This window comes from Nomascus leucogenys, chromosome 2 (genome assembly GCF_006542625.1).
Source record: "Nomascus leucogenys isolate Asia chromosome 2, Asia_NLE_v1, whole genome shotgun sequence".
In the NCBI taxonomy this organism is placed as follows: domain Eukaryota; kingdom Metazoa; phylum Chordata; class Mammalia; order Primates; family Hylobatidae; genus Nomascus; species Nomascus leucogenys.
This window is the reverse complement of record NC_044382.1, coordinates 77,722,350-77,736,724: the sequence shown is the minus strand read 5'-3', so window position 1 is coordinate 77,736,724 and position 14,375 is coordinate 77,722,350. Positions and strand designations below refer to the sequence as shown.

General features: G+C 49.1%; 1 protein-coding gene across 1 annotated transcript in view; it reads right to left on the bottom strand.

Annotated features, from left to right (window-relative positions):
* The window catches only part of GTF3C1 (general transcription factor IIIC subunit 1), a 90,722-nt gene that overhangs the window by 5,838 nt on the left and 70,509 nt on the right, over positions 1-14,375 (bottom strand). The window contains exons 28-32 of the mRNA XM_030799353.1: positions 12,049-12,111; positions 10,033-10,126; positions 5,347-5,519; positions 3,705-3,992; positions 2,892-3,151 (exon numbers count right to left, since the gene is read on the bottom strand). Of these exons, the coding sequence (XP_030655213.1) occupies positions 2,892-3,151; positions 3,705-3,992; positions 5,347-5,519; positions 10,033-10,126; positions 12,049-12,111 (878 nt within the window). The remainder of the gene's footprint in view (positions 1-2,891; positions 3,152-3,704; positions 3,993-5,346; positions 5,520-10,032; positions 10,127-12,048; positions 12,112-14,375) is intronic.

Below are 14,375 nucleotides of genomic sequence, written 5' to 3'. Positions count from 1 at the left end.
TCGTGTGTTCTGGCAACTCCAGGGACCAGCCATTCTTAATTAATAAATATCATGTTGTGTTCTGCAACTCCAGGGACCAGCCATTCCCAATTTTCCTCCCTCTCCTGGGGCTCCCTATTCCTGAGACACAACAATATTGAAGTCAGGCCAGTTAATAACCTTATAATGACCCCTCTGCGTTCAAGTGAAAGGAAGAGTTGGACATCTCTCACTTTACATCAAAAGCTAGAAAATATCAGGCTTTGCGAGGAAAGCATGGTGACAGCCAATATAGATGAAAGCTGGGCCTCTTGTGCCAAAGTTAGTCAAAGTTGTGAGGGCAAAGGAAAAGCTCTTGAAGGAAATTAAAAGTGCTACTCCAGGGAACACACAAACAATAATGAAGCAAAAACAGCATTATTGCTGATATGGAGAAAGTTTCAGCAGTCTGGTTAGATCCAACCAGCCACAACCTTCCCTTAAGCCAAAGCCTAATCCAGAGAAAGGCCCTAACTCTCTTCAATTCTATGAAGGCTGAGAGAGGTGAGGAAGATGCAGAAGAAAACTTGGAAGCTAGCAGAGGTTGGTTCATGAAGTTTAAGGAAAGAAGCCGTCTCCGTAACATAAAAGTAAAAGGTGAAGCACCAAGTGCTGATGGAGAAGCTGCGGCAAGTTCTCCAGAAGCTCTAGCTGAGATCACTAACGAAGATGGATACACTAAACAGATTTTCAATGTGCACAAAACAGCTTTATGCTGGAAGATGCCATCTAGGACTTTCACGGCTACAAAGGAAAAGGCAAGGCCTGGTTTCAAGGCTTCAAACGACAGGCCACTCTCGATAGTAAGTAATGCAGCTGGTGACTTTAAGTTGAAGCCAGTGCCCATTTCCCATCCCCAAATTCTTAGGGCCCTTAAGAATTATGCTAAATCTATTCTGCCTGTGCTCTATAAACAGAACAGCAAAGCTGGATGACAGCACATCTGTTTACAATGTGGCTTACTGAATATTTTAAGCCCACTGTAGAGACCTACTGCTCAGACAAAAAAGATTCCTTTCAATGGTATGCTGATTCATGATGCCCCTGGTCACCCATGAGCTCTGATGGAGATGTTCAAGGAGATGAATGTTGTTTTCATGCCTGTTAACACAACATCCATTCTGTACCCCATGGATCAAGGAGTCATTTCACTTTCAAGTCTTATTATTTAAGAAATACATTTGATGGCCGGACATGGTGGCTCACACCTGTAATCCCAGCACTTTGGGAGGCTAAGGCGGGTGGATCACCTGAGGGTAGGAGTTCAAGACCAGCCTGCCCAACATGGTAAAACACCGTCTCTACTAAAAATACAAAAATTTGTCGGGTGTGTTGGTGGGCACTGTAATCCCAGCTACTCGGGAGGCTGAGCTAGGAGAATCACTTGAACCTGGGAGGTGGAGGTTGCAGTGAACTGAGATCGTGCCACCGCACTCCAGTCTGGACGACAAGAGTGAAACTCTGTCTCAAAAAAAAAAAGAAAGAAAGAAATACATTTCGTAAAGCTATAGCTATTATAGTGATTCCTCTGATGGATCTGGACAAAGGAAATTGAAAACCTTCTGGAAAGGAGTCACCATTCTAGATGCCATTAAGAACATCTGTGATTCATGGGGAGGTGGTCAAAATACCAGCATCAACAGGAGTTTGGAAGAAATTGATTCCCACTCTCATGGATGACTTTGAGGGGTTCAAGTCTTCAGCGGAGAAAGTAACTGCAGATGCAGTGGAAATAACAAGAGAACTAGAGGTGGAATCTGAAGATGGGATGGAATTGCTGCAATCTCAGGATCAAATTTGAACAGATGAGGACTTGCTTCTTATAGATGAGCAAAGAAGGTGGTTTCTTGAGTTTCTTGACATAGAATCTGCTCCTGGTAAAGACACTGAGAACATCGTTGAAATGGCAACAAAGGATTTAGAATACTACATAAACTAGGTCTGGCATGGTAGCTGATGCCTGTTGTCCCAGCACTTTGGGAGGCCATGAGACCAGCCTGGGCAACAGAGCAAGGCCCTGTCTCTACAAAAAATTAAAAAATTAGCTGGCTGTGGTGGCACATGCCTATAGTCCAAGCTACTTAGGAGACTGAGATAGGAGGATGGCCTGAGCCCAGGAGCTAGAGATGACAGTGAACTATCATCGTGCCACTGCACTCCAGCCTGAGCAACAGAGCAAGACCCTATCTCTAAAAAATAGGCTTGGTGTGGTGGCTCATGCCTATAATCCCATCACTTTGGGAGGCGGAGGTGGGAAAATCACTTAAGGCCAGGAGTTTGAGACCAGCCTGGGCAACATAGCGAGTCCCCGTCTCAATCATTTCAAATAAATAAATAAAAATAAAAAGTAAAGTTTCAAAGGTCATCAATAGAACTAAAATAGTGTCAAAATTGGAAGTAAAGGAGGCAGGAGATCATGAATGTGAGCGGAATACTTATCTTTCCTAGCAAGGGGTCAAAAGATAATACCTAAAAGGTTCCTAAGAGCACACACTTTAGAGTTGCAGAGCTAAGCACCAGGAGACTAGAGCCCGGGCAGTGACAGGGCCGCCCGTGGAGAGTGGGCGGGGTGGGGAAGGGGAAGTGCTCTGCTCTTCCTTGTGAGCGCGCCTGAGTGACTGCTGGCGCCTGCAGCACAGCTGTGACTAAAAGAGGCGGTGCGGGGAGCTTTCCCACAGAGATGTGGACACAGCACAGGCACCTGGGGAAGGCATCCCTTGAGTCAGCTGCAAGGATGGGGTGTGTTTTTCTGTGTCCTGTGGCTGCACGCCTGGCCTGGGGAGCCTGAAGGTCTAGGTCCCAGGCTGGGCCTCAGGGTCTTCCTGGATGATGGCGAGGCCAGGCCCTCCCACAGCACCAGCAGGAGCACTCACCAGCGGGCCTGAGCCGGGCGGGCACAGGGGTGCAGCGGAGCTGGAACTTCATCTGGCAGGAGTTGACCACGATGCTGTCGTTGGGGTTGAGGTTGCGGGTGCTGACGATGCCAGGGGAGTAGTAGCCCCTCATAAGCAGGTAGTTGGTGTGGGAGGCCTGCGCAGGTTTCACCTCCATGCTCCGGCGCTTGCCCCCTACGCCTTCGTCCAAGTCATCCTCTTCATCCTCGTCATCCTCCAGACTGCCGTCCTTCCCCAAGCTAGAAGGGAATTGTGACCTGGATACCTGAGCATAGGCCAGCCAGCTGCTACTGCATCCTCTCCCCTCCCTCAAGAGGCCTCTGTAGCTGGGCTTCAGCAGTGGCCCCAGCAACTAGCTGTGCTTCATTACCAAGGCTGGTGTGGACGGCTGCCCCAGATCCATCCCCTTTCCCACCTTCCCGCGCACCGCGCTCACCCCTTGTCACATATCTGCATCTCTGTGGGGACTGTTCCTCTTGCCCGTCTCTCAGCCCAGAAAACACTCATTTCCCCAGGAAGCCCCAGTTCCGTTGCAAGGCCCTCAGGAACAGTCCTCCCTTCTCTTCCCTGCCCCTCCCCTGCCCCGCTGTGCTGCATCCTCTTTGGCTGATTCCCGTTAACACCTGGGAGGCACCAGCAGAGGACACCTTGGACACCGGCCTATAATCCCGTCACTCATCTGCAACTCCCATCCCACAAGCTCCCGGAAGGCACTGCTGACCCCTGCCCGTCTGTATCTGGCCAATGCCTAGCACGTGGCCAGACCTGATGCTGCAGATGCGGGACTCTTACCTTTTGATGACCTCATTCTCCACCATTGAGCTGTCTACCACGATGATCTGCTCTGGGATCCTGACATCCACGGAAATGAGGCCCAGAGAGAAGAGGGTCAGGACAGCCACACAATTTCCTCCAGGGCCGTCCAGTGAAAAGGCCACCATGTCGTTTGTGGGCTCGTTATTATCCTGGTCTTTGAAAGAGAAACGATCAGGCTGGTCCAACTTGCCGGCAGCCCGCATTCTGTCCAAAAACTGGAATGACTCCGTGCAGATGGTGCTTGGAAATCGCCACGTAAAAATCCTACACAGACAAAAAGAAAGGAAGGGCCTGACTGAGGGCCAGCCGTGGAAAACCTTCATTTGGATGGGCTATAAGCATGTCAAATCATTATGGTGAGAACTAAGCAAAACGCCCCACTTCTCCCCTAAAGCCCTCTGTCTCATCCCAGATGAAGGCGCTGCATTCCCACCTAGCGGTGTTTGTGTCTCTCTTCCCCGCTTGCCTGAGTACCTTCCAGGCAGAGTCCTGTCTCCTCATCTAATTCAATGTGGCCTCACCTGGCGCTCCAGGAGGGCGCTGGCAGGCTCACCTTACAGGGGCTCACTGTACACAGCTGCTGAACTAGGGATGGTGAACATGCTTTCTCTAATAATAGTCTCCGCACAAAGCCAGCCCTGGTCTTACACGTGTGCCCAAGCTGTCTCCATGCAGCGCCTGGTGAGTCACTTTCCCGGCTCTGTCCAGAGAGCAATATTCCACGACCCTGCTACCAGGGTCAGAGGGAGGGACCCAAAAGGCCTTCCTTGTCTGCTGACCGCTGCCCTTGGTTCAGATGGGGACATGTGGTCAGAGCAGTGTCTCCGTGACAAATGGCCTTGTTGGATTTGGACACGTATCTTCTGCTGCCACACCTACTTCCCAGAGGCCTGTCATTCAGGGTGAGGATTTGGGGAGGAGGAAGTGTCTGCCGTCATGGGGAAGGGATGGGATCAAGGAACCAAAAAAAGATTCATGGTGCTGTCTCTGAGCATCTGACTGCAGCCCCGTGCAGACCTGAGGGCGGGCAAGGAGAACAGTGTGAAGGGGAAGCCATCAAGGTGGCAGCTTGGAAATGTTCTCAGGGACTCTCTGCGTGTGGTCAGGAGGCTGGTGGTGCAATGCCCTCTGTGGCATGAAGCCACACTGCAAGAGTGCTTCAGGAGGGAGCCCCAGGAGGATGCCTGTCTGAATGTACCTCCGCACCCCAACCCTGCACTGGCTGCTGGTGCTGCGAATGAGCCCACGAGGCTTCCCAGGTCTCAGGGCTACGCGGAAGAGGGACTGAGGCTATGCTGGAACTGGAGGGTGGACTTCCAGCCACGCCAATTATTAAATGCAAAACTGATTCCACTCCATCTGACGAGAGAAACGGAAAGAAACCGCCTGCAAAATGGTAATGCCACCAACACAAAGATGCTGCCAGCGCTCACCTGATCCCCACACCAGGAAGGAGGTGAGGGGCTGCAGGAAACCCCAGAGCCTGCATCTTGCATATGAGGCTGTGAGGGGCCCCGGCTCCTACACGCTTTCATGGCCACGGTGCTTCCTTTGCTCCTCTTTACAGACAGGGCGTGGCTCAACCTCAGAGTACCCAGGGCTCCTGACAGGTACTCACCTGTAGTAGGTCTGGGATAGCTGGTAGGACATTGGCACGAAGGGCAGGGCCCGGTTCTTCTTGGGGCCCAGCGTGTGGTTGACCCGGCGCCGGTTGACCAAGCTCCTCTTCTGGCACTCCATGAAGGCCTTCACAAGAACGTGGTCCTTGTACTCCCGATAGAGGCGGAAAGTCTGCAACACAGCACGGCGAGGGTGAGTAGGGTTCTCCAGGCGGCCAGGGAGAGGGCTGGGGTATGTGGAGGCAGAGGCTGCGGCTGATGCTTTATAGAGGAAGTGACCGACTGTAGGAGGCCCAGGCTGGTGTATGTGTGTGTCAGTGAGTGTGTGTGTGAGTGTGTGTATGGGGGGGAGGGGTGCTGAGGAAGTCAGCAATCCCAATTCTCAGGCCATGACGTCACACTTCCAGAGACCAGAGACCACAAAGGACAGGGAACTGTCGAGACAGGGGGGCTATTCACTCCCAAGCCGATTTCTTTTGGATGCAGACAGAGGGAATCAACACAGAATCATCTGGTCTACCACTCTGTCCCTTGGCCTCCCACCCAGCCAAAAGCACGTCAGGTGGGTTCTACCTTCCAATGCGTCGGGTTCGTGCCACGTGCACTGGCCCATCTAGTCCATGCCACCACTCTTTCTCACCATCGTCCCCAGCTGACTGGTCTCCCTCCTTCCCCATGTCACCTTTCCCCAACCCCTGACCATTCTCCACAGCAGCCAAAGTAATCCTTCCATGCCTAAATCAAACCACACATTCCTGCTCTGCCTCAAAACCCCCGAGGACTTCTCTCTGCAGATGCGACCACAACCAGTCCTTCGCGACAAGAAGCCTGATGAATGGGACCCTGCCCACCTACCTGCCACTCTGGCCTCATGTCCCCCAATACCACCTCTTGCTCACTGCCCTCCAGCCTCCTGGACCTTCTTACACTTCTTGAAAAAGCCCAGGCATCCTACCTTGGGGCCTTTGCCCTGCTGCTCCCCTAAATCTTTGCATGGCTGATTCCTCAACAGTCAGGGCTCAGCCCAAATATTTCCCCTCAAATAACAAATCCTTCTCCATTCTCCTCCTCTGCGGTCAATTGCCTTATATGATCCTGTTTTATTTTCTCCATAGCAGCTACCTGAAACAATCTCATCTGCTGACTCATTGTTTGGAAGTCCCAGGAGAACACAGTTTCAACTCCTTTTTTTTTTTGAGCCAGGGTCTCACTCTGTTGCCCAGGCTGGAATACAGTGACACCAACATAGCTCAATGGAGCCTCGACCTCCTCGCTTAAGCGGTCCTCCTGCTTCAGCCTCCTGGGTAGCCGGGACTACAGGGACTATGCCTGGTTAATTTTTGTATTTTTTGTAGAGATGGTTTTTTTGCCATGTTGCCCAGGCTGGTCTTGAACTCCTGGCCTCATCCTGCTTCAGCCTCCCAAAGTGCTGGGATTACAGGCGTGAGCCACCATGCCTGGCCTAGATTCAACTCTTGCTGCTGCCACCCCAGTGCCTAGGTGGAAGGAAGTGCCTCTGCTGGACACGCCATGGTGACTTCATGACTCAGTCTGCTAAGTCTCGTGGACCTGGGCCCTGCCTAGTCGACGAGCAGCTCAAAGGACTGTGTGGTCAGCAGAGTCTCTGTTACTCCAAGCTTCTGCAAAGGGCAAGCAACCAGCAGTTCCTGAGTATCTAGCATTTGCCAGCCTCTGAGAGAGCTCCTATAGGACTGTCTCCCAAAAGTGCTGGCCAAGAAAATTCCCTGTCATGGTCTAAGGATTTTAGGTGTTGCCCCCAGGACCTCGAACGACAGAGGAGGCTGAGGCACAGGGACTTTAAGTGATCCTCTGAGGTCACACTGTCAGGCAGGGGTGGGTCAGAGAAGAGCAACCTCACCACTGCACCTTCCTTCCAGCGGAGGGACACAAGGGGACCGGGGACCAGTGCGGTGGTCAGCTGGGACTCTGAGGCAGCGTGTCTGATTGAAGCCTGTGCAACTCTGCTTCCTCTAGACAGCACCTGTGGGCCAGTCCTGGGCATGCAGACCATCAGACCTTATGGGGGAACACTCTCCATGTGGTGGACGGGAGAAGCTGGGAGTGGCCATTACACCATCATCCTTCCCTAGAGCACTGGAGGGAAGCTGCATCTCACTCCTTGTGACAAGCCCTCTGTGACTTTGCTCTTCTCTTCCATTTGAATATAATGAGCGAGCAGGTGTATTCCCACACAACAGGATAGGAGCGCTCGCTCAGGCCATGTGTGGTGAGTTGGGGGATATGGTCCGCCCACTCACATTTCCAAGAGGCTGGGCTGTCACAGGCACAGGGAGCCCACCTGCAGCCTTCCACTGGCTTCCCGGAACCTTGAGGGGAGCCTCGCGGGGTCCCCTATGGGGCTCTGACATTGCTGTTGGCCTTCCAGTCCTCACTCAAGAGTCATTGAAGAAGTGTCCTGCTTCCTGCTCGGGGAGGGAGGCCACGCAGGCCGGTGGTCTTTCTAAGGTGACTTTCCATGCCCCTGGGGGTTGAGACAGAGTGACTAGGCCTTCGGTACCACACATCAGAGCCCAGGTGCCACCTGGAGATGGAACTGGAGGAGGAAAAAGCCGTGGGGTAATACTGGGGACGGGCCTGGCTGGAAGGCAGGGAGCCCGGCTTTTGCTGTTGGGGCTGGGCTTTCTTGTTTGGAGGTGGGGTACAGTGGGAAGGATCCCCAAAGTCCCCTCCAGCTCTGAGCCACTAATTAGCACGACAGCTGGAAGGCCCACCCCACAGCCAGAAGTCAGAAATTTGGATTCCCATGTGCAATGTTGGAAAAAACATTTTTTGAAAAAAAAAAACTGTTTTTTCCTTTTAAACAAGTGTGAGACCAGTAAAATACAGTCTGTGGACTGTTTATTTGGAACTTCACCCAATACTATTTATTCTTTTCTCAGCAACTTCAGGCTCAGACAGGGCTTTGCTTTCATCTACAAAATGCTGGGGTGGCAGAGGGTGCATGGCACAGATACTAGCCTTCCACTCCAAATGTGTACACTTGACCGTATGTGTAAAACAGGCAGGAGGAAATAAAACACAGGGTTCAAGGGATGCACAGCAAGTGTATGGAGGACATTTCTTGGGCCTCTCTGATTGATGGTCCCACGTGTCCCTGCAGGAGGCACAGAGAACCTCCAGGTGGTGATTAAAACAGGAGAAATCAGATGCACACTCAGTCTTGGGTGTGCTGAGGCCTGGCCATGGCTGTTAAAGACTAGGGCCAGGGTGCTGCTCTGAAGCAGGGCATTCAAGCCCAGCCTGGCATTTTCCTGAACCAGGTCCATTTCCCCTAGTCCTCCCTGCCCCGCTGTGGCCAAAGTAACAAGCATGTGCAGCGCCCCGCCAGGGTAGACACTGCTGTTTCTGCAAGGGTGGCCCATGGGCCCCTTCGGGATTGGGGAGGGTGGCACACTCTTATCAGTGCCCCACTCCGCTGCTCTTGACTGGAGTCTCTGAGGATAGGGCTTGGGCTCCACATGCTACAAGATCTCTCTGAGGACTCTGACGCGCCCTAATGATTGGGTCCTCACCCATTTGAATTCATCGGCAGGACTAGGAAAGTCCCTTTGTTTTCTTATTCTTTTTTTCCCCTTGTATTCCAAATTAGGTGGCTTGTTAATGTAAGCCAGGAGCAGATTTTTAGGGTCAGTGATTAAATACAAAATGAATGGGTCTTCCTTAGAATTCACTTGTGATGACTTGGGGGAGAACGAGGCCATGGGCGGCACTGGCTGGGCCCCCTCAGCACCTCTCTGTTGGGGTCTTAGGTGATGACTGAGCTATGTGGTCTCAGGTGTGTGATTTAACTTCTCTAAACCTCAAGTGCCCACATTTGTATAAGAGTAGTGAGACCACTGACTTCCCAGGCTCCACTAGGGGTTCACCGTGATTTCCCTTCCTCACTCTCATCTTCCTTCAGCTGCAGTACAGCGGCCACGTGGACCTGTGTCCTCGGGAGACACATGACTCACTGCCCACAGAATGGCAGCTTTCCCATCCAGTGACCTCCCACAACCAGAATATCTCGGCATTCCAAAGTGATGATTTGAAAAGCTATACCATATAGCTCAATTACTTTCTCAGGTCCTTTGCCATGCCTCATTTCCTCTCCTGCTTCATTTTCTGTCTTCAACATTAGACTTAAAAACCTCAGCTCTGGGAGGGATTGTGGAGGTCGCTGGATCCCATCTCCACGCTTTAAAGACTAAAGAGAGAGATGAGGAAAGCTGGCCAACGGGTGCAAAGCTTCAGTTCTATGAGATGCTAAGCCCTGGAGGCTCACAGCTTGGTAATGACAGGTGACAATCTGGTGCTGTACACTTGAAATGCACCAGGAAGAGAGATCACCAAGTGTGCTCACCATAATGAGAAAAGGTACTATGTGGGGTGATGGATGTGCTAATTGGCTTGATCGTGGCGATTATTCTGCGATGTATACGTACATCAAATCCTCCAGTTGTATACCATAAACATACACAATAAACACAAAGAAATAAAAACAAAACAACGATAAAAAAATAAAGTTGAAAGACATGTGGGCTGGCATGTTCGGGGAATCAGCCTGAGAGCCCACCGTGGAGAAGGGCACGGGCCAGCACCTCACAAGCCTGGCCTCGGAAGGGCCCACATCCCCGCTGTGCTGCTGGGCAGCCGGCACCCACCTGGAATGACTGGTAGGACTTCATCTGACTGTCTGAGAGGGCCAGCGTGCTCTGGATCAGGTTCTGGAGCACCAGAAAGTGGATGTCGTCCACGCTGAAAGAGAGGGGGCGGCAGGGCGCCATGAGACCACAGGCACTGCTCAGCTCAGACAGATGCAATTCTTAGGGAAAAAAACTCGAATCTCACAAAAGGGACACAAATGCCAAACTATTCACAAAAGAAAACACAATATATGATGGTTTCCAGGCTTTACTAACAGGTCCATTTTTGCAGGAGAAAAGCTTCTTTTAGTGGATAGGGGGTGACCTACTCAGACGGGTTTACATGACCACTAATAAATGTAGTTAGTACTTCTCTTTTCTTTCCCTCTAATTTTAAACGAGTTTTTCTCCGAAGAAAAAAGTTTTCTCACTGAAATACAGAGCTAAAATCAAAGTGACTATTGATTATCCAAGATGGAAAAACAAAACCTGGGCTTTTGGAACCGAGTTTTGCTTGGAAAGCTCATGGGTTCAGAGTTTAAATCCTTTCCTCAATCTACCTTAAGGCTTGGCCAGTGATATTCAAGGCTAGGGGGTCAGGAACTTTTCCTCTAAAGGGCCAGTTAACACAGGCTTTGGTCTTGGTGGACTCTATGGAATCTGTTGCAACTATAGCTGATCCTTCTGCAATGTGGTCTGAACTGTGCAGATCCACTTATACATAGATTTTTCTTTCACCTCTGCCACCCTAGAAACAGCAAGACCAACCTCTCCCCTTCCTCTGTCCCTTCAGACTACTCAAAATGAAGACGACAAGGATGAAGACCTTTAAGATGATCTACTTCCACTTAGTGAATAGTAAATAATTTTCTCTTCCTAATTTTTTTTTTTTTGAGACAGAGTTTTGCTCATGTCACCCAGGCTCAAGTGCAATGGCGTGATCTCAGCTCACTGTAACCTCCGTTTCCCAGGATCAAGTGATTCTCCTGCCTCAGCCTCCCGAGCAGCTGGGATTACAGGTACCTGCTACACCCAGCTAATTTTTGTATCTTTCAGTAGAGACGGGGTTTCACCATGTTGGCCAGGCTGGCCTTGAACCCTTGACCTCAGGTGATCTGCCCGCAGCGCCCTCCCAAAGTGCTGGGATTACAGGCGTGAGGCACCATGCCTGGCCCCTTATTTTTGTTAATAGTTTCTTTTCTCTAGCTTATTTTATTGTAAGAGTACAGTATATAATACATGTAACATACAAAATATATATTAATGAACTCTTTGTTATTGATAAGGTTTCTGGTCAACAGTAGGCTATTAGTGGCTAGGTTTTGAGGAGTCAAAAGTTACATGTGGGGCCAGGCATAGTGGCTTACGCCTGTATATTAATCAACTGTCTATTATTGATAAGGCTTCTGATCAACAGTAGGCTATCAGTGGTTAGGTTTAGGGAGTCAAAAGTTATACGTGAGGCCAGGAGTGGTGGCTTACGCCTGTAATCCCAGCACTTTGAGAGGCCAAGGTGGGCAGATCACTTGAGGCCAAGAGTTTGAGACCAGCCTGGCCAACATGGCAAAACCCCGTCTCTACTAAAAATACAAAAATTAGCTGGGTGTGGTGGCGGGCACCTGTAATCTCAGCCATTTGGGAGGCTGAAGAATGAGAATCACCTGAACTGAGGAGGCAGAGGCTGTAGTGAGCTGAGATCAAACCACTGCACTCCAGCCTGGGCGAAAGTGCCAGACTCCGTCTCAAAGGAAAAAAAAGGAAAAAAAAAAAAGTTCATGTGGATTTTTGACTGTGCAGGGGGTTGGCGTCCCCTCACCCACAAGTTGTTCAAAGGTCAACTGTACTCACCTCTGATGTTCTCGCATAAAAGCAGCATAGACAACATACAGAATGGGCATGGCTGTGTGCCAATAAAATTTTATTTACACAAACAGGTAGTGGGCTGGATTTGGCCCTAGATTACCCCAGTGCAATAGGTTGTCAGCCACCAAGTTAAGTAGCTGAGGAAAAGCTACTCTATACATCAGTACTTACCTGTTAAGTTCATCCTCTTTCCTGGTTTGATCTTTTTCATCCCCAATTGCCAAAACTCGGTACCTGCAAAAGAAACATAAGAGCATGTCAATGAAACAAAACAGCTCCTCACTAAGCAAGCGGATGCTGGCTCAAGATGGCCATTTATTGGCTAAAGTGTTGGGAGTGGGAGAAATGTTAAACTCACCAAATGTCGAGCGCTATGCATGTAAATTAAAATGAGAATATACCCTGTTCTGCCTGTTATAAAAAGGAGGGCTGAGAAAATGTGCAATGTTCACTTACCGACAATTATGTGGCAACATGGAAAAACGTGAATTGGCAAAGATTCACTGTTAATTGTAAGAGGAACGGGATCTAAAACTGTGGGTGTGTTACAATCCAAAAAAAAAAAAAAAAAGCACAAGAAAGAAAATGTCCCAGAAGTAATCTAAAAAAATTATTCTCATAGAAAAAGGAAAAAGGTGGTTCCCAGAGGCTGGGAAGTGGAAGGGAAGGAATGAAGAAAGGAAAGATGTTAAGCAAAGGGTATAAAGTTACAGCTAGACCACAGGAAAAAGTTTTCATGATTTAAAACTGCATGGTGACCACTGTTAATAACACATTACATATTTTGAAATTACTAAAATAATAGATTTTTAAGGTTTGTATTGCCAAAAAAAGAAGTTGGTAAGGCAACAGATATGTTGGTTGACTTGACTTCATCCTTCCTCAATGAACACATATATCAAAACATCACACTATACCCCATAAATATATAAAATTATTATTCATCAATTAAAACAAAGAAATATGAAAATCCCCAAAGAGTAGCCATATTAGGTGTTGGAATTACAAACCATTTCCTCATTTCTTTTTTGAGTTTCATGTAATATTATTTTACTGTATTTATACCAAGCAAGTAAATTTAAGAATAAATCATAGAACTGCCTTTTTATAAAATATGGCAAATTGGCCATTTGTAGGACATTTCTTCGGTTTCTAACAAACTAATGGAAAAATTAATCTTGATTGCAATAGTAAATTCCTCTTATAATTTAGTGCCAAGAAAAAGAAACTTTTCAGAAAAATGTGAAAACCACCTCTGCTTCCTGGGTTCAAGTGATTCTCCTGCTTCAGCCTCCCAAGTAGCTGGGATTACAGGCACGTGCCACCACACCCAGCTAATTTTTGTATTTTTAGAAGAGACAGGGTTTCACCGTGTTGGCCAGGCTGGTCTCGAACTGCTGACCTCAGGTGATCCACCCGCCTTGGCCTCCCAAACTGCTGGGATGATGGGTGTAAGCCCCAACACCTGGCTTGGAAACATTTTCTATTCTGCCTTGCCTGCCAGAATGCTCAGGATCACAATCAGTATTAAACTGTTACACTTGCAACTTTTTCTTCTCTCTAAATGGTTCATGGGCTCTCCTTTAAAAATCTCTGTCTTCTTTTATGATTAAAAGTTGAGGCCGGGTGCAGTGGCTCACGCCTGTAATCCCAGCACTTTGGGAGGCCCAGATGGGCGGATCACGAGGTCAGGAAATCCAGACCATCCTGGCTAACGCGGTGAAACCCCGTCTCTACTAAAAATACAAAAAAATTAGCCGGGCATGGTGGCAGGTGCCTGTAGTCCCAGCTACTCGGGAGGCTGAGGCAGAAGAATGACGTGAACCTGGGAAGCGGAGCTTGCGGTGAGCCGAGAGCGCGCCACCGCACTCCAGCCCGGGTGACAGAGTGAGACTCCATCTCAAAAAAAAAAAAAAAAAAAAAAAAAAGTTGCCCCATAACTTTACTGAGAATATGTGGAGATATAAATTACAAATCAGTAAACAGGCCATTGGATTGACTTGAAACCAAGCCATTTTGGAATTCTGGGGAACAGTTTACTGCAAACCAAAAACAAAACCCGGAATGTGGGTAAAGGATATCAACTCTGAAAACGAGTGCAAACTGCTTTTTAGGCATGGCAATACAGTGGGCGAGACATACATTATCTGTTGAGTGAATGAAGGAATGAGGTCTTCAACTGAAATGTTGAGAGCAAGGGTGCTGTACAGTTCACAGGCAGAACTGATGGACGCCATCATTTTACAGGGAGAAATTCAGAAAAACAGTGGCTCGAGGGACTTTTTGGGTGAGGATGGTAGAGAAAAGGGATCTACGTTTGGAAGATGCTGAGGAAACAGGCCTAGTTCACAGAACTTAAGATTTAAAAATTGCACAGGGTTCTGTGCTCATACCCGAGAATCTTCTTCCAAACGCCGAGTGGTTACAGACCCTCCTATGTTCAAATCCTGGCCCTGGTACTTATAAGCACTGTGACCTTGGGCACGTTACTTACATAG